At 46.0% G+C, this 21,217-nt stretch overlaps 1 protein-coding gene across 1 annotated transcript in view; it reads left to right on the top strand.

Annotated features, from left to right (window-relative positions):
- The window catches only part of Tcerg1l (transcription elongation regulator 1-like), a 188,044-nt gene that overhangs the window by 16,670 nt on the left and 150,157 nt on the right, over positions 1–21,217 (top strand). The window contains exon 4 of the mRNA NM_001130077.1: positions 20,831–21,028. Coding sequence (NP_001123549.1) covers positions 20,831–21,028 — 198 coding nt within the window. The remainder of the gene's footprint in view (positions 1–20,830; positions 21,029–21,217) is intronic.

Raw genomic sequence — 21,217 nt, 5'->3', positions numbered from 1 at the left:
ATTTAATTAGCATCTAAGAAACCCAGATGCAGCTGGTCTGGATGATGCTTACCTGTGCAAAGATCTTTTTATTTTAATTTACCCTGTTTTCTCAGTATGAGAAAAATCCGCTTTTTCCATACAAAGAATTGGAAATTACTAACTTGTTGAAGAAAAAGGGAACATCATCCACAGTGCCACTATCCATAAGTAGCACCAGAGTAAAACTATTTCCAGACATGTGCTGCACAAGAACACTTGAAGATTAAGTATCATTTCTTTATAGTAACTTTCCAGGCATTTAAAGGACAATAGAGAACACATTGTAGAACCCATGGAGATGCTAACATGCAGGGAAAAGACTTGTTTCTTCCTCTCTTCCTGTTCTGCTGTTTCCTTCGTTTACATTTTAATACGCATCTTAATTTCATCTTTGAGAATTTTGCACATACATGCAATGTGTTTTAATTACATCCACACTCCCACTTCCCACCTCCAAGTCCTCCAGGAGTCCCCCTCACCACAGACCCCTGTCAACAACATGTCCTTTTTTATTTATTTCCTGACTGAGTCTAGTTAGTCCTGACCACTCGCAATGGGTATGAACCCACCCCACTGAGAACACAGACAGTCTGTAGAGGCCACATCCCTGGAGTAAACCAACTCTCCCTCCCCCTAGTAGCCAAAGAAAGCCAAAAACTCCTCAGTATCCATGAGACTTCAAGATCCCTCCCCAATTCATGCTGGGATTTACACTTTCAAACTTTAATTTTTTTCTTTCATCATCTAGGACTTTGAATGCATTGTTGAAATGGTAATGACGTAAGTGTAGGCATACAAATAGTAAGGTTGACTATGGCATTTGCAACACCTACCTTGTTTGCTTGTTCCTCTTCTCCACTCCTGCCCCTAGTGAAACTTTCCATCCCCAGCCACCTCCTTCCATCTTCATGGGACATTTATTCTCTTACCCTTTACCCTGCTTCTTTCAAGCTTCTTTTTTCTCCTCTCAGGGTTCCCTTTCTATTTTCATGACTTACATTCATGCTCATGACCACACAGAAATGCACACACACACACACACACACACACACACACACACACACACACACACGGGGGCGGGGGGCTTGGATCTGCATACCAGAGAGAATGTGCAGTATTATGCAGTTATTATGGTTCTAATGGTTTCTATTATCAAGCATAATGATAATATTATAGCGTAAATGATAGTAACTTGGGAAAGTCCCTCCCATGTTAATTTGCCAATGGTTACTTTTTCTCCCACGACGCAATGTTGATATTCTTGTGCAATTTTCTCTTATTCTACTAGGGTAATGGGAATTTTCTTTCCTTTTTCTTTTAACTGGTGTGCTGGTTAGTTGTTCTCAGGTTGAAATAGAGCGGGGAAGAGGGAATCTCCACTCAGGAATTGCCCTCATCCACTCGGCCTGAGAATGTATCTGTAAGGCATTTTCTTGATTGATAGTTGATGTAAGAGTGCCCATCCCCCTCTGTGCAAGAAAGCTACCTAATAGAGGCATTGGGAGCAAGCCAGAGAGCAGGGTAGGATTCTCCTTGATCTCTGCTCTAGATACTACCTCCGGGTTCTTGCTTGAGCTCCTGCCTTGGCATCTGTCAATGGTGGACTGGGACCTGTAAGCCAAATAAACTCTCCCTTCTCCTCCAGTTTGGTTTTGATCAGAGTGGATATCACAGCATCAGAGAGGCTAACTGGGAAGAACTGGTTGTTTTACCTGGATTATGTAAATGTTAAATGACATGCGTTCCTCAGAAGAGCCCAAGCTCCTCCTGGCGAATCTTGAAGCCTGTCCTGGAGTTACTCAAGTTCCTTTGTCTAGCGTGTTTGATCGGGTGTGCGAAAGCGCACTGTGTCCTGTGATCGTCTATTATGTTTGGCGTGAAAGCTCGCTGAGAAACGGCGACACTCCACTTGAACTCTTTGAAAGCTTTATATTACAATATCAGAATACAGCATTTGTTACAATGTAGGGCTTGTCTGTTAAAACAGAACCTGATCCTCCATTTGTGGTACGGTTTTTAGCTATTGATTTAATGCATTTCTTTCCAGTTGACTATTCAATCTTGTTCCTCACTCTGGTAGGGCTGACAGAGGGCGTGCACTTCTGAATCCATCCTCACACTGAGCTCTGGAGGCCATATTCCTGTAGTCATCTTTCATGGTTCGGTATGAAGTACTACTTCTAACCCCGGTTGACGGTTGTCACACTTTGCATATGCAGTATTACATATTTGCATCTTGCTACTTTAGAAATCACTCATTCAACATAATTAACAGCTGCCTATTTCACTGGTTCCTCCAAGAAGCAACTGTCAGATTCTAAGGTATTTTTCCATGCATTTTACAGCCTTGTGGACATGTATGCTTTTCTGTTTGTTTGTGTTTGTGTTTGGGGGTGGGGGTGGTTAATCCTGGTTTGTTTCTCTTGTTTATGTATTTTCCCATGTTGTTAAGACACACATCGGCACATCAGCTCCATGTATCATTTCACTACTTTCAAGAACATTCTTTTAAAAAGACTTTTTATTTTAAATTGTGTGTGGGAAAACTTAAGATGTGCTATTTTTGTTATCACTCAGTTTATTGATTTCTAAATTGTAATTTTATATCCTGTGGATTAAAAAAGATATTGATTTTTATTGTATGTGGTGGTAGGTTCGAGTACCACAGCACACATGTGAAGTTTGAAGATGACCTTATAGAGTAGGCTGCCTACACATAGAGTGCTTTATGTCAGCCTCGCACAAGCTTGGGTCATCCATGAAGAGGAGAACTTATCCGAATCAGATTGGCCTGTGGGAGAGTCTGAAGGGCACTTCTTTGTCTGATGATTGGTGGGGTTCGACATAGATCACTTGGGCAGGGCCACTGCTGGGCAGGTGGTCCCAGAGTCTATAAGAAAGCAGAAAAGAAGGCATGAAGAGCCACCAGGAAGCAGTGTTCCTCTATGGCCTCTGCTTCAATTCCTGCCTATAGGGTTTGCCCCACCCTCCCTTCATGATGGACTTTGAGTCGTAAGATGAAAGAAACCATTTCCTCTCCGGCAGCTTTGGTCATGGTATACAGCAATAGAAACCTAACCAAGAGACTTGGTTTCTGGGTATGAAGTCAGGTGCCCAGGCTTTCCTGGCAAGCACGTCACCTGCTCAGTTGCTTGCTCTATCAGGCTTCCTGTGGATGGTTTTTGTTTTTTTTTTTTTTTTCAAATAAAGTTCTGTTTAAGCATTGGGCATAGAGCGGTGTGAACAACAAGCCTCCACAGAAAATTTCACTGGTGCAAATTTTCATTTGTGGAGACTTGTTAATAGTGCTTTTTTCCCCAGTTTCTTCGTCATTTTAAAGGTTCCAGCCATGTTCTTGAGCTGTGGAATAAACATTTCTTTAACATCTGTGGAGAGCTTCCTTATGCCAGAGTCCCACTCGTCAGAATGTCTGAGAGAACTTTTTTTTTTCCTATCAAAGGTAGAACTCTTCTTTTTTTTCTAGCAGCTCAAGGACTAATATTCCACAAATCACTCATGCCTGTAATCTCCCTCACCTTGGAGAACTTTTCTGTAAATATTTTATCTCCCCTGTCTGGTAAAACTTTTGTTTATATGTCCCCACCCACCTTCCAACTCCTAGAATTTGATGACTTGGAGCAGTGACCCCTGACCTCTTTGCTTTATTTCCTCTGCCCAGGTCCTTTGTAAACTGGACAGCTATGAAAGACTATGAGGTCTGACCCTAGCCAATAGGAGAAGTGCACACTCACCACCTGCCTTATCCGTATATACTTTTAAGAACCCAGCACAGCCCGCATCCTGGCATGCTTGCTCAGCCAGTTTGAGTTATGGTACACTGTTTTGTTTTTTGGTTTTTTGAAGGAAGTGCCATACCAAGCTACGACCGCTTTGTTTCTATGCTTCTCCGTGCAACATGGAGATCATCCTTGGTTTTCAACACCACCTGCATGGTTCACCATAGTGTGTGCATCTTTCAGCGTTGGGAGCACAGAGGTTTTGTATAGGTTGGCCTGGACAGGCTTATAATTATCATTATGTCTAAATTGTATTTTTTCTTTCTGAAAAATGTTCGCAATGAGTCCTCTGAACAACTGGAGGCGGGGAGCCTATCCCCAAAGCTGTTGCCTGTCCATGGGCTATGTTCTTCTAGCCTCAGTGGGAGAGGATGCACCTAGATGTGCCAGGGTTGGGGAGGATACCCAGAGGGACCCCAGGCACTCAGAAGAGAAGGGGGAAGGGGTAGGAGGAGGATTGTGAAACGGGGTGACCAGGATGGGGGGCTGTGAGCAGGAAGTAAAGTGAATTTAAAAAGCATGAAATAGAGGAAGAAAACGTTTGCTAAGTGGTGCAGCATGGAGACGATTTCTTAAGCTCCTCATGGTTTAGCGTCTTTGCGAGGATTCCATGTGTATTCGGGGATCATAGTTTTATTTTGAATTTTCCTTCCTATTCTTTGCATGGTCACGTCACTTCTTACATGGAATATTGGGCAGACCCTCTGCCCTTACAGACTCTCTTCTTAGACCCTCTGCCCTTACAGACTCTCTTCTTAAACAGACCAGTATTTCTTTCTAGGATTGGTGTCAGCTTCATGCGTTCTCAGAGCTGAAATGAGTATTTTTGACATTAAGTGGCTGTTTTTTTTTTTCTTAATTAGCAATCTATCTTCTAGCTAGTGAGTTAGCCAATTAACATTTATAATGAATATCGATCTTTGAAGCTCATTATGACCTTATTGCTTTTTATTTATTTATTTTTTTACTGCGGTTTCTTCTCAATTTTCTATTCTTTCTTCTCATATCTTACACTTTGCTGTTAATTTAACTTTGTGGTCATTTGAAGCTTTTATTATCCTTTATTGTCTGTAATTTATATCATAACTGCTTAACTCATAAAGTTTAGCGTTAAGTACCATGTTGCTTCACCCATTCCTGTTGTACACTAGACACTGTAACAATTTGATTGTGGCATCCATTTTTACTGAGGACTCAAGTTAAGGGTTGATCATTAACATATTTTTGTAAACATTATTCCTGGTATTCTATGCTGGCTAAATATTTAGTTTTCCCAGATGATGCTTCCAAGAGTATTTTGCTAATAGACCTACTTAAGACACTTCTGCTCAAGGCTGGTTTCTGGTAAAATCTCTCAATATTGCCTCATCTGAAAAACACAGATTTACTTTCCCTTATTTTCAAAGATTTTTTTCTGGGTGGAAATTGTTTTTTTCCCTTACTCTGAGAATCTATTCTATCTGTGTTTTGTGACATGAATATAATAGCGTTGAGATTTTCTGTCAGTCTAATTGATACAGCGTGTAGGTTATCCATCTAAGTTCACAGTGTTTCAGAGAGTTTGCCCCTGACTTTATGGGTTCATCAGAATGTGGCCCTTTTAAAGGTCCTTCCCGTTTACAGGTTGTTCTTCTGAGGATTTTTTTCTCTCATCATTTCTGGGATGCTGCTTCCCTCTCCCCTCCCCTGCCTTTAAAATTTTGGTAAGAAATTTAAAGTTTGTTATTCTAAATTCTCTCTCCATCTTCCTTTTGGGGCACTTGTATTTCTTCTCTGGCCTTATTTAGGTAATATCTTAGGGGGTATTTCCCAGTTACTAAGCCTTTCTTCATCTACAGTGCATCTCCTGTTTCAACGACCTGAGGGTCTTTTGCTTCCAATGGTTACATTTTTTTCATCTCTAGACATTCTATGGTCTTTAAAAAGCCCACTTCCTTATTCATTGTCTTGACCCACCCTCCCTCTCACTCTTAAAAACACTTTGCACACAGTTACTTTGTATTCTGTGCACTTCTGACCTCCCTGGAGAGGTGGGTGATGGTTTATTTCCTGTTGCTGTGCTGACTCATTGTAGCTCACTCCCTTCTCAGCTTGGTTTTGAACTCAGGCTGACTAGTTGCTTATCCCCTCATCTAGGGATCTTCACTTGTTGAACCGCAGAGCAGCACCAGCCGTGGGTTAGGCACCCCTCCAGCAAGGAGCAGCTCCTGATTGCTTCTGAGATCCAGTAGCTTCTGTAGACCCTCATAGGTCTACCTTTGCCCTCAAGGTAGACCGGCCTCTTCTATCCCCCACCTGTGGACCCATGGGAAATGGAAAGACGCTAAACCATTGTGCTTAGGCTCACGTTTGGTGCCCTGGCCCTGTCCTCCCCCCAACCCCCAACCAGAGTTCTACTGCAGCTGCAGGCACACCCTGGAGGGAGTCTAGCTCAGAGCCCTGTAGAAAATGTATTCTGGTTCAGCTTGGTTGCCTTTTTGTTCTTGTTGTTGTTGTTGGTGGTGGTGGTGGTTCCCCCCCACACACACTTCCTGAAAGAACAGTCATTTTGGTAGCCTGCATGCACTTACCTCTAAATTGTATAGTAAGAAATATTCTTCCAACAGAGAATACATTTTCGTCTCAAATTATATAGCCTCCGATTATAGAGTGTGGACAGCCTGGCACACAGCCAGGCACACAGGTGCATAGATGCCTCTGGATAGCAGCGATCACCGCAGCTTTCATCTGTCAGAGAGGTGGTTCTCAGACCTGCATGCAATAAAGAGATATCTCATGGAAACACAACGTTCCATCCCATCCCGTCAACTGTCTTCTCTGTCATGTGGGTAAGGGGTGGAAGTAAGGTCTCGGAGGTAGAAGGGATGTCTGATTTATTGCTGACTCTTTGGACCCTGGGGAGCACTTAGAGGCAAATCATTAACCAAAGGCACAATTCAGGCTGAGCACCCTCAGTGTGGCATATGTGGCAGACCTGCTGAGGACGATGGGGTGACAAAGCAGGGACAGCGGCCAGCATCCTTGTGTCTTACCCCTGAGCGTATCCTCTGAGAATCGCTTGGTGTTAGTTTGAAGTAGTGAATGGACAGACTCAGTGAGATTTTGAAGGTGGGGAGGCCCAGTCTTCATGGTGTTTCGCTCATGCTGCTTTCATTGCTTCTGTGAAGGGAGATCACTCTCCCCTTTCCATACTGGGCCTTATGAACCATAGCATATTTTCAGAAAGAAAAAAAATCCTCAGAAATAGTGTTAGACTCTAAAATGCCTCCGTGCCACAGTTCTGGTCCCCTTAATTATATTTTTTTGAATTCCTGAGAATGTGACTTCAAATAGAAGCCCAAGGAATTTCATAGCTTATAAACCAAATGTTTGGCTCTGCTATGTGCTCTAGGGACAAAGAGTTGGGTGAATTTCCTCAGAGTGGCTATGGGAGTGAGACTTCTATAGAGCCCTAATCAGTGTTGGGAGATTACACTAACCCTCCTCAGCCTCAAGGTGCACCTACCTTTAAAGAAAGGCAAAACAGAAGGAGGAATGTTTTCCCAGTGGGCAGACTGTACTAATTACAGTAACAGTCTAGTGACCTTAGGTTTCACCTACGGGGATACAAATACTTCATATAAGCAACAGGGCAGTCTCTCCTATGAAGAAAACACTCTCCTTTCATGTACAGCCTCTCAGCACAGTAGGCTTTTCAAACTGGAAATGAGCCTTGAATGCCCTTTGTTGGGATGAGTCTATATCTTCATGGCTTAGGACTGAGACAGACATTTAGCTGTGGGTGGATTCCCTTGGGTACCTGGAACCAGGAACAGAGGGCAGGCCCTGCTGGGAGATCTGCACAAAAGGGATGGGTCCTTGTGATTTGTTGGTTGGATTCCTGAAAGGAGGATGGAATTCAGTTGGAAATAGAGTCTAGAATTTTCATATGCACGAAGAGAGGGAAGGCTGGTGAGCACTGGGGATAGAACACTGTGATGCTGAGGAAGAGACATCCAGGCACAGATGCAGGCAAGAGAAGCAAATTCTTGCAGAGGACCACAGTGGTTACTTTTACAATGACATTTGGGACTTGCCTCTGAAAGGTCAAGATATGAATATGGAAGACTATAGAGCAGGAAGAGGAAGGTGAGGTGGCAGGCCTGCTAAGGGAACATCTTTGCTTTATACCACAGGATGACCAGACTGGGGGCTTTCGCTCCCAGAAGGGCCTGACCCAAAGTGCCTGTGGAGAGCTGGGACATAAGTGTATCCTGTGTACACATGAAAGGTAGAAAGGTATATGGAGAACAGGTGTGTGTGTGTGTGTGTGTGTGTGTGTGTGTGTGTGTTGTGCCCACGGTGGCTGGTATGAACACAGGCAAGAGGCAGGAAGTTCCTTGGGAGGCTCAGGTTAGGGACAAGCCGCGCTGGACTGCAGGGGTTTTTCTGCTGTCTGTCTGTGTGGTTGAAGTGGCAGGAGCTTCCAATGCAGCAAGCATGCCGCACTGCCTCAAAAAAAGGTTTATGACTCATTGCTGGGCTCCTCAGGAGGAGCTATCAAATCTTCAAACCTTCCAGAGGCTCCAGGTGTCTGCTGGGGCTATGCCCTACTTTCATTGACTGCAATTCACTCTGTCGATGGAGGAGCCAAGAGCGGACCAAGTGATCCAACCCATTTAGACCAGGTGTATCTGTGGGAGGAGGGCCCCCCAGGAACTCACATCTCCTGGCTCAGCAAGGGCATGGCTGTCCTCAGTCCCACCAATGCCCTGACTTCTGCTCTCTCAGAATATCCATTCACATCAACTGCATCTGAAATCAGCAAGACACATCCTAGCAGCTGTGAGGCTGAGAAAGCTCTTCTGATAACTTCTGCCTCAGAGTTCCCTCGTATGCACTGCTGGGTGTATGTGGCGTTCTGGTCTAGAGGCTGACTTCCTGTAAAGATGACTGGGGATTTTAGGTGTACAGTCATCTATCACAATGGACATGTTCATCTAGATCCAAGTCCTCAAGTCTTGAATGCAAACAGCCGCCCGCATTCACCTGGGGAGGTTCTGGAGCAGGCACCACTCAGGCAGGTGTTGGAGAGAAAAGCATATTTGGTATCTCCGTTATGAAGCATTCAATCACCTTAATTTCATAACGAAGATCAGCACTGCAAAGCAGGAGAGTTCCTAAAAACCATAGGCTGGTTGATTGCATTGCTGTCTAAATGTGTCTCCGAAGAGAAAGTTGTGGCTCAGAATGATTTCCGGTGCTTTATCACCACCATGGGGCATTCCAGGCAGGTAAGAGGTGAGCATCGATTGTGTGTACATGGAATCTGAGCAAAGAGCTGCCTGGTGATAAACAGCCAGTCCCTGAACCCATAAGGAATCCTGTACCCAAACTTCTGTTCTGCAAACAAATAGGATTCTACCTTGCACAGGAGCTCTCTGTGTGTTAAGAATAGAGCTAGCCCACTCTACCTCTGTAAACACATCCATTCTTTAGTCTGACGGACTATCAGAACCATCACAGCCCATAGAAAACACTCTCTTAGTCCATAGAAAGGTACTCTCTTGGGACTCTGCAGGGAGAGTACTGAATGACTTGTTCAGAAGATGAATGTCTCCTGAAGACACACATTTTAAGTGATCGAGGGTGACAGGGCACAGTGGGCGTCTTCTGAGCTTGGGATCACTCAGGAACCTGTTTGTGTATGTGGTGGAGGTGAGGGAGGCTGGGGTCTTGATGGACAGTGAATATGGGGGAGTCAAGGGGTTCTCATAAACCGACCTGGACTCCGGTGTGGCCAGGGTGCTTGGGTGTTACTGTTCTCTTTCTGCCAGGCCCATGAGCCTAGGCTGCTACTCTCCAAGCTTCTTCCTATGATAGAGCCTTGACTTCCTTCTCCAAGTCTTTCCACATTCTAGAAAGTCTATTGCCACCATAGGTATTGGTCGGGTGGACACTGGGACAACAGCTGGTCAGGTAAGCATGAAGCCACCATCATCACTTACGAAGAACATTGCTGCCCTGGCTTCCTCCCTTCCCTGACTCAATTCATTACCAAGCTGAGGATGTTCAGACTACTTAGTTTTAGCAGCAATTTGTTCTTTGGAGTACTGTAATTAATCTCTAGTTTTAATAAAACTGAATATTCAAATTATTGTGTACCAAGTTACATGAAATCATAAAATAATAAATTAGTATTTGTAAAGTGACAAAAAGAGCTAAATGAATTCTCCTCCTCCTTGGGATTAAATAACTTGTCTCTTAGTGTCAGCACTGCTAGGGCTGTGAGAGCAGTGTGTGCTCACGCCTGTGCATGCGTGCACATGTGCATGGGTGCCCCTGTGTGTGTGTCTGTGTGTGTGTGTGTGTCTGTGTCTGTGTGTGCACGCACCCGTGTGGCGTGAGGACTAGGCATCTTGTTATCTATCCAGTGGGAATGTGGAGGTAGAATAGTTTGAAAAGTGGGAACCCGTGGGCCTTTTGAACTCTGGTCTTCAGCTTCCTTCCTAAGATACCCAACAAAAATATTTTAGCTTTCAGACTCTGGAAGGAGACTCGGGTAAAATGGTCTTGATGCCCTGGGGGCAGGGGTGGGATGGCAGGATTAGTCCTGTCTTTGGCTCCTCAATACTGAACTGGGAAAGGCATTTCCCCTCAGTTTAGGGAACAATGACCCTGAAGAAAGCATCTATCATTGGCCTTTGCTGTCAGTTCACTTTACCTTGGGCTCTACTCTAAACTCTTGCGCCTGCTGGGTGCCACCCAAGGTAACAATCCAGACTGGACTAAAGGGATGGGCAGCCTGAGGCATTTACATCTTTACCACCAGGACTGATTGATGACAGCACTGGGCAGAATGTCACTTAGCTGGTGCTTAGCTCCACCAGAGAAGCCAACAAAACATGAGCTATTTTAGGGACCTAATCCTGGTGCTTGAGAGGAGATTTGGCAATTTGGAGTATGCATACATACAGGTAAGCAGTGTGAGCTAGACACTGTGGAGGGGGCCTACACCCATACCCAGCTCCTCAGGACCAGGTATTTGAGGCCAACCAAGGAACATTGTCCAGCTGTGAGTCTGTCTTCTGTGTTAGTTCCTGTCTACTGCAAGAGGAAGCGTCTCTGATGGTGGCCGAGGAGGGCACGGTTCTAAGGGCATATCAGAATGTCCTTAGGAGATATTTTATTGTTAATGTCCCCTTAGTGGAACAATGGTATTTGGTTTTCCCCAGAGCCATGGCTTATCCAGTCAGGCATTCTTGAGATCCGGGTGGGCCTGAGGATCCATGGAGGACAAAGAGCTGGGAAGAAGAGGGGATACAGCTAGGGAACAAGTATGAGAAGTGAGTGGCTACAGGAGGCCCCAAGCATGTCATATAGTAGAAAGTGGAACCTCCACGGGAGAGGGCAATAAGGACTGTGCATGAGTTAATCATCCCTCACTCTGTACCTGCTATGTATCTAAACCTAGTGTGGGTATAGGGTGAGGGAAGCTGGAAGGAGGGGCGAAAAGGAATAACATGACTGAACATGGACAGCACCATGTGTTCAGATACCCTGGGGAGGAACCTGAACTCCATGTCTAGGTTCCTCCACAGTTCTGGCTACTGAGGCAGAGAAAGTGAACCCCAAGGCTTTGGCCTCAGGTTCCCTGGAGTCAGGTGAATTGGTGCAATAGTTTGGTCAGAGCTGTTCCTCAAACTCAGCAGAGAGACCAACAGAACAGACGGGAGCCCCGGACAGAAACTGCTCTCCATCACTTCCAGGGCCTCCAAGCCTCTGCTCAGGTTGACACACACGGGAACCCAGGCGGGGTGTCCTGGTGGTGGCTCCCAGGATTGCAGTTTAGTGACATCTTTGTCATAAGGGCAATATTCTTCCTAGATGAGGCTTCAAGGAAGGCAAACAAGGGAGTGGCTTGTAGAGCTACCATGGGGAGGTCAGGCCAGGACCTGCTAATGACCATCTGTCACTCTTGTCTGAAGGCCTCCTAGCCTGTTCCTGGTTGGCAAGGGACTCTCTGCTTATACAGCTCTTTGCTTGGTCCTTCAGGGAGAGACTGAAAGAAGCAGCAGCTTTGGAAGGGCTCTGCCTGAGATGCTACCTGGGGTCTGAAAGGAGCTGAGCTCTGGCTAGACATAGAGTATAGTGGACCCCAGGAATGGTGCAGTCTTTCTCCTCACTCACCCATCTGGTTCTGGGTACCTGAGTACATTCAGTTGTACATTTCCATTCCAGGTCTCTTTGCTTTCCCCCTTGCTCTAGATTCATGTCTAGGATGATCCCCAGTGTTGTAAATTCTAGTGACTAGCTAGCAAAGGGTTTCTTCCATGTATATTTTTAAAGAATACCTGACCTGGACAAGCTGTTAGTTGACAGTAGCCAACGCTGAAGAGCACTTTATAGCCTTAGTGCCTCATAGGGGTGCAGTCTGAGACAGCAGGACATTGCACACAGTCCCCCTGAGACTTCCTCACATTTAGAAAATGAAGAATACATTCTCAGAAAATGAGCCACTGGGGCTCAATGGGCCAGTCAAGGACCTCTAAGTGAGGCAAGGTGGCCAAGGCCTCTTAAGTCCAAAATGGCATCAAGACCATACCTGTGCCTCCCTGCATTGCTCCACTGATGGGAGATTGCCCAAGAGTGTGGCATTCCTCATTCTTGAAGCTCATTGTCTGTGACTGGGACAAGGAACCAGACCAGGAAAAGAAGTGATGACAAGGGTTGTCCTTCTTACCCGTCCTGGGTGTCCTATTCAAATGACAGTCCTGTTATCAAGGTCCTGTGCTGCTGCCAGCCCTGGGAAGCCGGGTGAGATCGGTGCAGTGAGAACTTGGGAAAGCCAGTGAGATCTCACTGGGCACGCGAGTGTCGCCTATGGAGCTCAGCAGATGGTCCAGCACAGCTTGCAGGTTTGCCTCCTTGGCACCTTCAGCGCTTGTAACGAGACCAGGAATTAGATGTCCCTTTCAGAAAACAAGCAGAACAAACAACAAAAACAAGCAAATATTGGCCGCATCATTAAACCACAGTTCAAACACAAGGAGGATGGAGTTTGCATCAGCTTGTCTCATAGACCCATGAAACGTGTCGCCACTCTTCCAGAGACACAGGGTTGAGTTCTAACAGATCTTCTTATTCCTTGAAGCACAGGAAACCAGTGCTCACACAGAATGGGACTGAGGAGGCTGTTGATGGCTTCTCCAGTGCCCTCCAGAGTCCCATGGTCTCTCCACCATGCCTCCCCCACTCTGCCCAACACACACTAGACCTCCTGGAGAGCCCACCAATCTCATCACTCAATCCTTTCTGCAGAAATGATTGCTGGCCAGTCGCACGGCACCTGAAGGATTTCCACCAGAGCTGAAACCATTTGCTAAGCAGACATCGCTAACGAATGGTTGCTTATTTCTTTGAATGCTTTTCTCAGCAGAGAGGGTGACAGCTGGTGCTCATCAGACTCTGCTCAGCAGAGGCTCTCACCGTTCTGCTGTTTACCCAACACTCCACAACTTTGAGTCCTAAAGTTTGCTCCAATATGGATGTCCTCCCTGACAGATGTGGCATGTCATAGTCGAGGTCCCCTACTCTATTAAACACTGGATGTTGAATATTTAACATCTCACTCACTCTGTAGCCACTACTATTCATGACCACTAACAATAATATCTAAGAATGGATGCTAGACCCCCCTTTGCCAGCATTCTCCATTTCAAAGCGTAAGGAGATTTTAAGGGCTGGGGGCTTACCTGTTGTAGTATATGCTGAGAGATTTGGGAAGGTCCAGCCAGCTGTGGGACATCCCTGGTCCTATGCTGTGCCAGCTCAGCTCATGTAACCTCATGTCTATAGCTTTTGAGTTCCTGCTTGGGCACTGTCCCAGACCTCACATACATTCTTCCTTCTGTGTTGTCCTAGGAAAGCAAATTTCAGCCCAAATACTTTCAGAGTTGGAGGCAGGTTCCAAGAGGACAGTAATAGCACATCAATTGCCCTGTAGGGTACATATAGAACCCACTGCCTACCTTCACTTCTGAAGGGAAGTGTCTTAGTAAGCCAGGGCTATTAGTAACCAGATACCTCCTGTGTCCGTGGCCCTGAAGAGTCTGGGCACGTCAGAGTCTCAGATGTGTCTTTAAGGGGGGTACATCAGGAAGCCCAGCTTTCCTTTGCCACAGCAAGGCACTTAAAGATCTTCTCTGTGTGTCTGTCTGAGGACTGCCTTCCAAGAGAACATGCAAACAGTCCCTTTGTAGTTTGAGAGCAAGGATAAGTGGGGTGGCCTTGACAACTCCAGCAGCAGAGAGTGTTACTAGTGGTCAGGGTCTGGGTCAGATGTTTACAGGGGTTTGGGCTTGTTGCCAAATACCTGAAAATAATGCTCACACAGATTTGCAAAAGCAGTGAGATGAATTTATGTGGAGAAAAATGATAGCTAAAATATAGAAGGTTGCACTGTTAAGATTGACGGTCACATGAGTTAGAATACTCAAGAGCCCTTGAGGGTACAGTCTAGGGTCTGTGTTATGGGTGTAAGGGGAAGGAAGGACTGGTTTCTAAGGGTAATTATCTACTTTGATTCATAGATTGAGTTATTTAATCATGTATGTACTATCCGTGCCCCATTCCATAATGTATCTGGCTTTAATAATATCCACATCAATTATGTACATGCAAAAGATGATACAGAAGGGTCTCTCTGCATATGCCCTCAAAACCAGTTTAATACAGATTAACTCTTCTATTCTTTATACCTGGATACATCTGGAATAAACTTGAGTAGACACTGATTGTTACCAGGAGTGGGGAAACATCTTTGTTCAAAGATGAGAATGCATCTATCCTGTTGCAGGTGAGGGATGGCGGGGTTCTGGGTGCTTTGTTTGGGGAGGGGTTGTAGGTACAGTACATACAGTTGAAGGAAGAAGTTTACTAAGTGCATTGTTAAAAGAGTCCAGGTGTACATAAACTCCAAACCCAGTGGGGGTGATTCCCAGGGTGTAAACTGTCTCCTATGCTTGCTTGCCTCACAAGAACAAGGGCAGCAGCAGCTGAAGTTGAGCCCATACTGATGTGTCTTATGAACCTTTTCTCATGCTGCTTTCAAGGAAGCACCTAGTTAATTACTGGTTTGCTTAAAACATTGACTTTTATAAGTAATCCTTATGGGATGGCTGTGCTGGCTTCTCTCTTCGCTGGCTTAGCAGGTTTTTCTGGCTGTACCTATCTTATCTTACTATTTATTTACTCAACTAAGGGATTTTCTCAAGTCCTTTGGGGAAAGGCAGTTCCTGTCATTATTTATCAGTTGACACAGGTTATTGAGCACTTGCTTGCTTATACTCCAAACTCAGCTGAGAGGCAGATCTCAGGGGGCGCAGTTGGCATCCGGGTTCTCTTGGCTCCACACATTTCCTGGCTGGTGTTCTCAAGCAGCAGGTACCCAGCAGCATTTATCTATGTGTGTCCAGTGATGCCTCGTGCCTTGCATCTATCATATTGTCTTCCAGCCCCATAGCTGTGTGCAGCTTGGCACAGAGATGCTCTGCTGTGATCCAGGACTGGGAGCTGAGATAGAAGGAGAAGCCAACAGCAGCCTCATTCTTTCTCCCATGCTTGTAAACTCTGAATCTCTGTGCTAAAGGCCACCAGTACTGTGAGTGTGAATTCTGTTTGTGAACTTGATTAGATTGAAAACAATTGGGGGTGAGAGTAAAGGATCCCTCAGGGTGTGTATGCCTGAGAGGACTGCTACAGAGGATTAAGTTGTAAAGGCTCAGATATTTGCATAGAAGAACTTCTGAATGGGTTCACAGTGGGACCAGGTTACTGGTAGGTAGTGAATGGGAGGAGGCAGCGTCTGTTTGGAGGAGCTAGGGGCCCATGCCTGTGGTGTTGGCCTTTGGCATGGCCTAGTTCTGTACACTCTTACCTCTGCATCCTGTCTATGGTGTTGTAAACTACTCTGCCATACCTTCCCTGCTGTGATGGACCAAACCCTCTAAAACTGTGAGCAAAAGATATTGGTCTCCATTATGGTGTCATGCCAGGTGCTGGGTCACAGCAATGGGAAGACATAGGAAACACAGCGCTTTCCTTCTCAAAGCACCTGCTGTTTGCTGTCATGATCTGTGGCCTGTAGAGGAGGGTTAGCAACTACTGTGGGCCTCTCAGTGGCTCTGATGTCTTTGAGGTCAGGGGCCACAGGGGCCTGGGGTTCAGACAGTCTGAGGGAGATGGGACCTCTTCTTTCCCCATCATCTACCAACACTGGATCCACTGTCCATGCTGCTTGTTAACTTTCTGTCACCACTGGTATTTGACAGATACTGTGAAGACATTGGGAGGTGGTGCAATTTTGTATGAAGCGAAATGAACTCAACATGTTTCTTTTTTTTTTTAATCTCAGTTTTTAAAGGGAAGATTAATGAGTCATAGTTATTTTGCTTTTAAGTTGACAGATGATTTTTGGCAACAGAAATCACGTGGTGATTAAAAACGTTTTCATATTTCTAGCTGCAAAATGCTTTCACCTGCGTTAGCATCTGTTTCTTTTTATAATGGTAACTTTCTCTTCCATTAGTCAAGGTCACTTTCATTTTGAAGAATAGAGTAAGTTTATTTCAGAAACTTCACCAGGTGGCACATGGCTGAGATCCCCAGGCCTGACTCTGTCTTATAAAGGGAAGACATGATGACATGGTCCTCTTAGTATGACGTCCGTGTGTTCTACGAGGTTCCCAACTCATGGTGTCTTGCTGGAGCTTGCTTTAGTAGTACAAGTCTTTTTATTTTCAGACTACATTGTCAGCTTTGGAGTATATGGTCATTAACACTTCTTCAGGGATGGAAGGAGGGTTCCACTCACAGGTCCCATTGCGGTCTGTCTCTGTGGCCTAGACACTGGTCTGATGGGAGGGGCTTCTGAGTAGGGAGCTCATCCCATCGGAAGATCAGAAGACAATGGAAGAGAATTGAGCCTTTAATATGTACTGGATAGAGTAGGGGATCAAGGAAATAATGACTTTTCACCCTCTTTCTTCTTCAGAATATACACAGAATACACAGTCTAGGCTGGGGCCCTAAACTTGAGCACTCAAGGTTTTATGGATCTTGACTTAGGGGTTGGTGGAGGCAAGGACCTAGAAGGGGAAGCATGGGTCAGCATGTGGTTTTGTTTGATTCTTTGGGGTCTTTCTCACCGGTCCTCTCAGATAGAGAGATTCGGATAGAAAGGTACAACCTCTGCCAAGGAAGCAATATAGAGGACCCTGGGGATGGGGTCTTGTCCCCTCCTTGTAGAACTTGCCTGCCATTTATACCTGCTGTGCACACAACCTGATCAGGAACACAGCTTCTGAGGTGCCTGCTAGGGACATCCCTGGTAATTCCCGGAAAAACCACTTGCATTCTGTACTGGCCTTCAGGTTCCAGTCTGTGAGTTGTGTCCGGGGACACTAGCACACTAACCATATCTACAAAAACCTTAGGTCCTTTAGATGTCCCAAACTGTCCTGTCCTTCCTTCACAGAGCTAGGTTCCCTGTGGAAGGCTGTTCCCTAGAGCTCTCAGTGGGCACTATTCAGACAGGGCTGCAGAGAAGCTAGAGAAGAGGCAAATACTTCTGGTCTGTATCTTATGGCTCGTGAGGGACTGTGCTTGGGGGGCTAAGATTCAGCGTCCTGGGCAACTGGTTCCTATAAGTTTCTGGACGAGCACAACTTGGGTCTGGTATGGATGAGAGACATTGTTGTAGATTAGAGAGCCAGGTACTGTGGAGAGATGTTTCCCAGGAGCACCTGGCTGCACAGGATGAGGGTCACATTGTGGAAGTCTGAGGGACTTTACATTCCTCTAGTCTAGTAGGGGTTTCTGAGGACTCTTATACTTGGACCCTCTTAGTCTCCCTGAGCCCCACCCCCACTGCTGCCTGATCAGCCCTCTGAACTTCTGGCATTTCTTCATGCTACTGAGCATATCACATGCCTAATTACATTCTAACTATATTTTCTGTATCCATAGTGAAATGAATAGATGTGGATCCTTGAGGGGGGAGATGGCCCTTAGTAAGAAACACTCAAGTAAGTCTTGAAGTGCATTAGAACATTCAAAATGTCCTTGTTAACTGACCTTACACACTGAAAATGCTGACAATGTTTTGGCCTCCAGCACTGTTTTATGGTGACTGGAATGAAGTAATTTATTGGCTCAGCTGTTTACACATGGCGACTTCTAACAAGGAGCACCTATGACGAAGGTGAGGATGTGAATATGGCATGCGTATGCAGTACTCTGTTCTCTGGGTGTCCTGATTCGTTGGCTTTTGGAAGCTATGTGAGGATGAGACTGTTGATTCTGTAATTCATTATGATGAAGGCAAACACACAAGGGGATCTTGACACATTCCCTTATTGTTCAGACTTCCAACAGAGAGAAGGGCCCAGGCCTCAGTGGGGAATAGGACACTTGCTCCATTTCGCCAGTCGTCTATGGTGTGTTTCTAATCATAAAGGTGGTACATTCATGATGGCAGTGACTTCAAATGTGTGTATGGTAATCCTAGTATTACACACTAGTATTAGGATCAGACCCAGAACAGAGATGGCACAGGGCACATGCAAGGTTGTGGGCAGCCAGGATGCTCACTCACTGGATGGGAAACGTAGCAGGAAGATGAACTGAAGGTTTCCTTAAAAGCTGAGCACAGGCTGGAGAGGCGCCCCACAAGAACTTACCCCACAAGCCGAGGACCGGAATTGGAATCCCTAGAATCCTGTGAGGCTGCACGTGGAGGCATGCGTCTGTACTCTCAGAACTCCTATAGTGAGATGGGAGATGGAGGCAGGAGAAATTCTGGAAGCTTCTGGGCCAGCAGTTTGGCAAGCACAATAGCGAGCAAGAGACCACTTTAGACAAGATGGAAGATGGAAGCCAAAGATGGCTACCCGAGGCTGTCTTCTGTCCTCTAGGTGTGTGCCCTGTCACATGCCTGCCTGCCCATACATACATGATCATGCACACATAGTGTACACATGTGCAAAGATTAAAAACAAACAAAAACAATGCTCCAGGCCACGTGACTCCTCAACTGTGTTGTTTACCGAAGGAACTTAAAAGCATGCCCATGAGAAAGTCCGTGGGCAGATGCTTATAGCAGCCTTGAGCATAATTGTCAAAACCTGCAAGCAGCCAAAACGCCCCTCAGCATGCAAGGGGAAAATTAACAGTGGTATGTGTTTATAATGAAATATTACTCAATGATAAAAAGAAGTGTGCTATTGAGTCAGAACAAAGATAGGAAGGGAACTGCTGTGACGCTCACTGAGTGGAGGCAAGCCACTGAAAGGGCTGCACAATGAAGCCTGCAATTGCGTGATGCTCTCTGCAAAAGGCCAAACTTTGATGCTTTGGGATCAGTGGCTGGGTATGGTGGTGTGTGTGTTGGAGGTGAGGGCAGAACAGAAGGGGCAGGTGCAGCAGCTGCCTGTTGTTAAACTCTTGCATGGGATGCTATGTGAATACATCTTACAGCTGTCGCAACCCACAGGGTGTATACCAGAAAAGAACCCGTGGAAGGAAAGCTGGCCTTTAGTTAACAGTGTGTCAGTCTGAGCTGATGGTTGGTGACATGTAGCACCCTGGGGAGGGTGGTAATGACAAGGGAACTGTTGAGGGCTCTGGGGGAGCCCAGTAGCTCCTGCCAAGTTGTTCTGTAAGTATAATTTTAAAAGATGGTCTGTGCCCCTCTTAGGGAATTTGTAAATGTGGAAAGACAGGGAGAGAAAATCAACTATGATTCTGACACCTGGACATGTGCAGTCAGAACATCTCCCCATCCCCACTCCCCATGGCTATGTTTTTTAAATCTGATTTCACAATATCCAATACTTTCTTAGTTACCTTCAGACTTCTCTCTCCCTTGTGGATACCTCCCTTGAGTTCCACATTCAACACCCTGTCTTTTAGCCTGTTCAGAACTCAGCCATGTCCCCTGATTGATCATATACAAAAGACAGCCAGGGTAAGACCATGACAAGAAAGCAGATCTTTCTCCCATCTGAGCCTGCCCACTCTTCTGCAGCAAACCTTACCGTCCACACACCCGTGTCCACCTGCCTCACCTCACCACTCCACCACTCCACTCTTCTTCACTTTGCGTCTCAGTTTCCTCAAAGCTCCTGTGTCACATGGGGCAGCACCTATACCAGAACTTTTACACTTTCTGGTACTTCTTCCCAGGGACCAGCATGACTCATTCTCCTGCTCCAAAATAATTGTGCTATGGGTTCTCACCTCAGAAAAGATCTTCCCTCAATAATGACCCACTCATAGGTCCATCGCCCTTGACTTATGCCCACCAGCCTAGATCATAAAAACAACTTTGGAGAAATGTGTCCACTGTCCACTTCCTTTTGGAAAGGTTTTAGGAATTCAGGCATTCCATCTGGTCATTGCTTAGCACCTTGTCAGCTCCCAAGAGATGATTGGTTGTAGGGCCATAAGGTTGATGTTTAAAAGTGAGTTTGCAGCTTGAATTGCTTACTGTCAGTAGCCTTGATATCATCCCTGGATTCTGTATTAGGATCATCTGGGAGAGCCTGAGTGAGTACTGATTTCTCTGCTGGATTGGGGCAGGTGGCCAGCATCCTGAGTCCCAGTGCTTGGGGACCCATTCCATCCTGACCTGGCCCATAATCACACCTTTCTGCAGATCCTCCTCACCTTGATCCTCTAGGGTCATCCTCCAGGTTACTTCGGATGACCCACATCACACATGTGTACTACAGTGACTCTATTTCCCTTTATGGTGTGCATGTCCTGGCTCTTCCTTGGTGACTTCAGTAATGTGGCACTTTGAGCATCACACAGTGAAGTCTATGTATTGAAGGACTAGATTCTCTCTGGGGACAATGCTAACCAGTACAGAATGTCACTGAAGGAGGTGGTGTTCCATGTCTTTGAGGGTACTGTTATCTGAGATGGATGTGTATGTGTCACATGTGCTAACCTTGGTCTCTCTCCCACAGGTGGTTGCCATGACAGCCTTAAGCCAATCAGCAGGGGTCCCACCATCACCATCACTGCTGCCACAGCTGCTGCAGCTACTGCCATGGTCTCTGTAGACCCTGAGGAACTCCGGGGTCTGAGCCCCTCCATCATGCAGCCCTGCCATTTCCTGACATTGACCCCCATCAGAATCCCCCTCCGGACTGCCCCATTCTCAGGTAGGAACATTGTGCCACCTGGAAAGGTCATAACTGCTTTCAGAACTGAGAAGCAGGGCCAGCTGGGCCGAGGGGCTCGGTGTCTTGCCACTGTCTCTGGACACATGCCGTGGGTTATTGGAGGCCAGATCCAGTGTATGTGGGGCATTCAGTTGGGATTGTGTGGTGCTTGCTCAATGTCAGACTGTA

The sequence above is a fragment of the Rattus norvegicus genome, chromosome 1 (assembly GCF_021556685.1).
Source record: "Rattus norvegicus strain SHRSP/BbbUtx chromosome 1, alternate assembly SHRSP_T2T, whole genome shotgun sequence".
In the NCBI taxonomy this organism is placed as follows: Eukaryota; Metazoa; Chordata; class Mammalia; order Rodentia; family Muridae; genus Rattus; species Rattus norvegicus.
The sequence above is the reverse complement of the archived record's forward strand: the minus strand, read 5'-3'. Positions and strand labels throughout refer to the sequence as shown.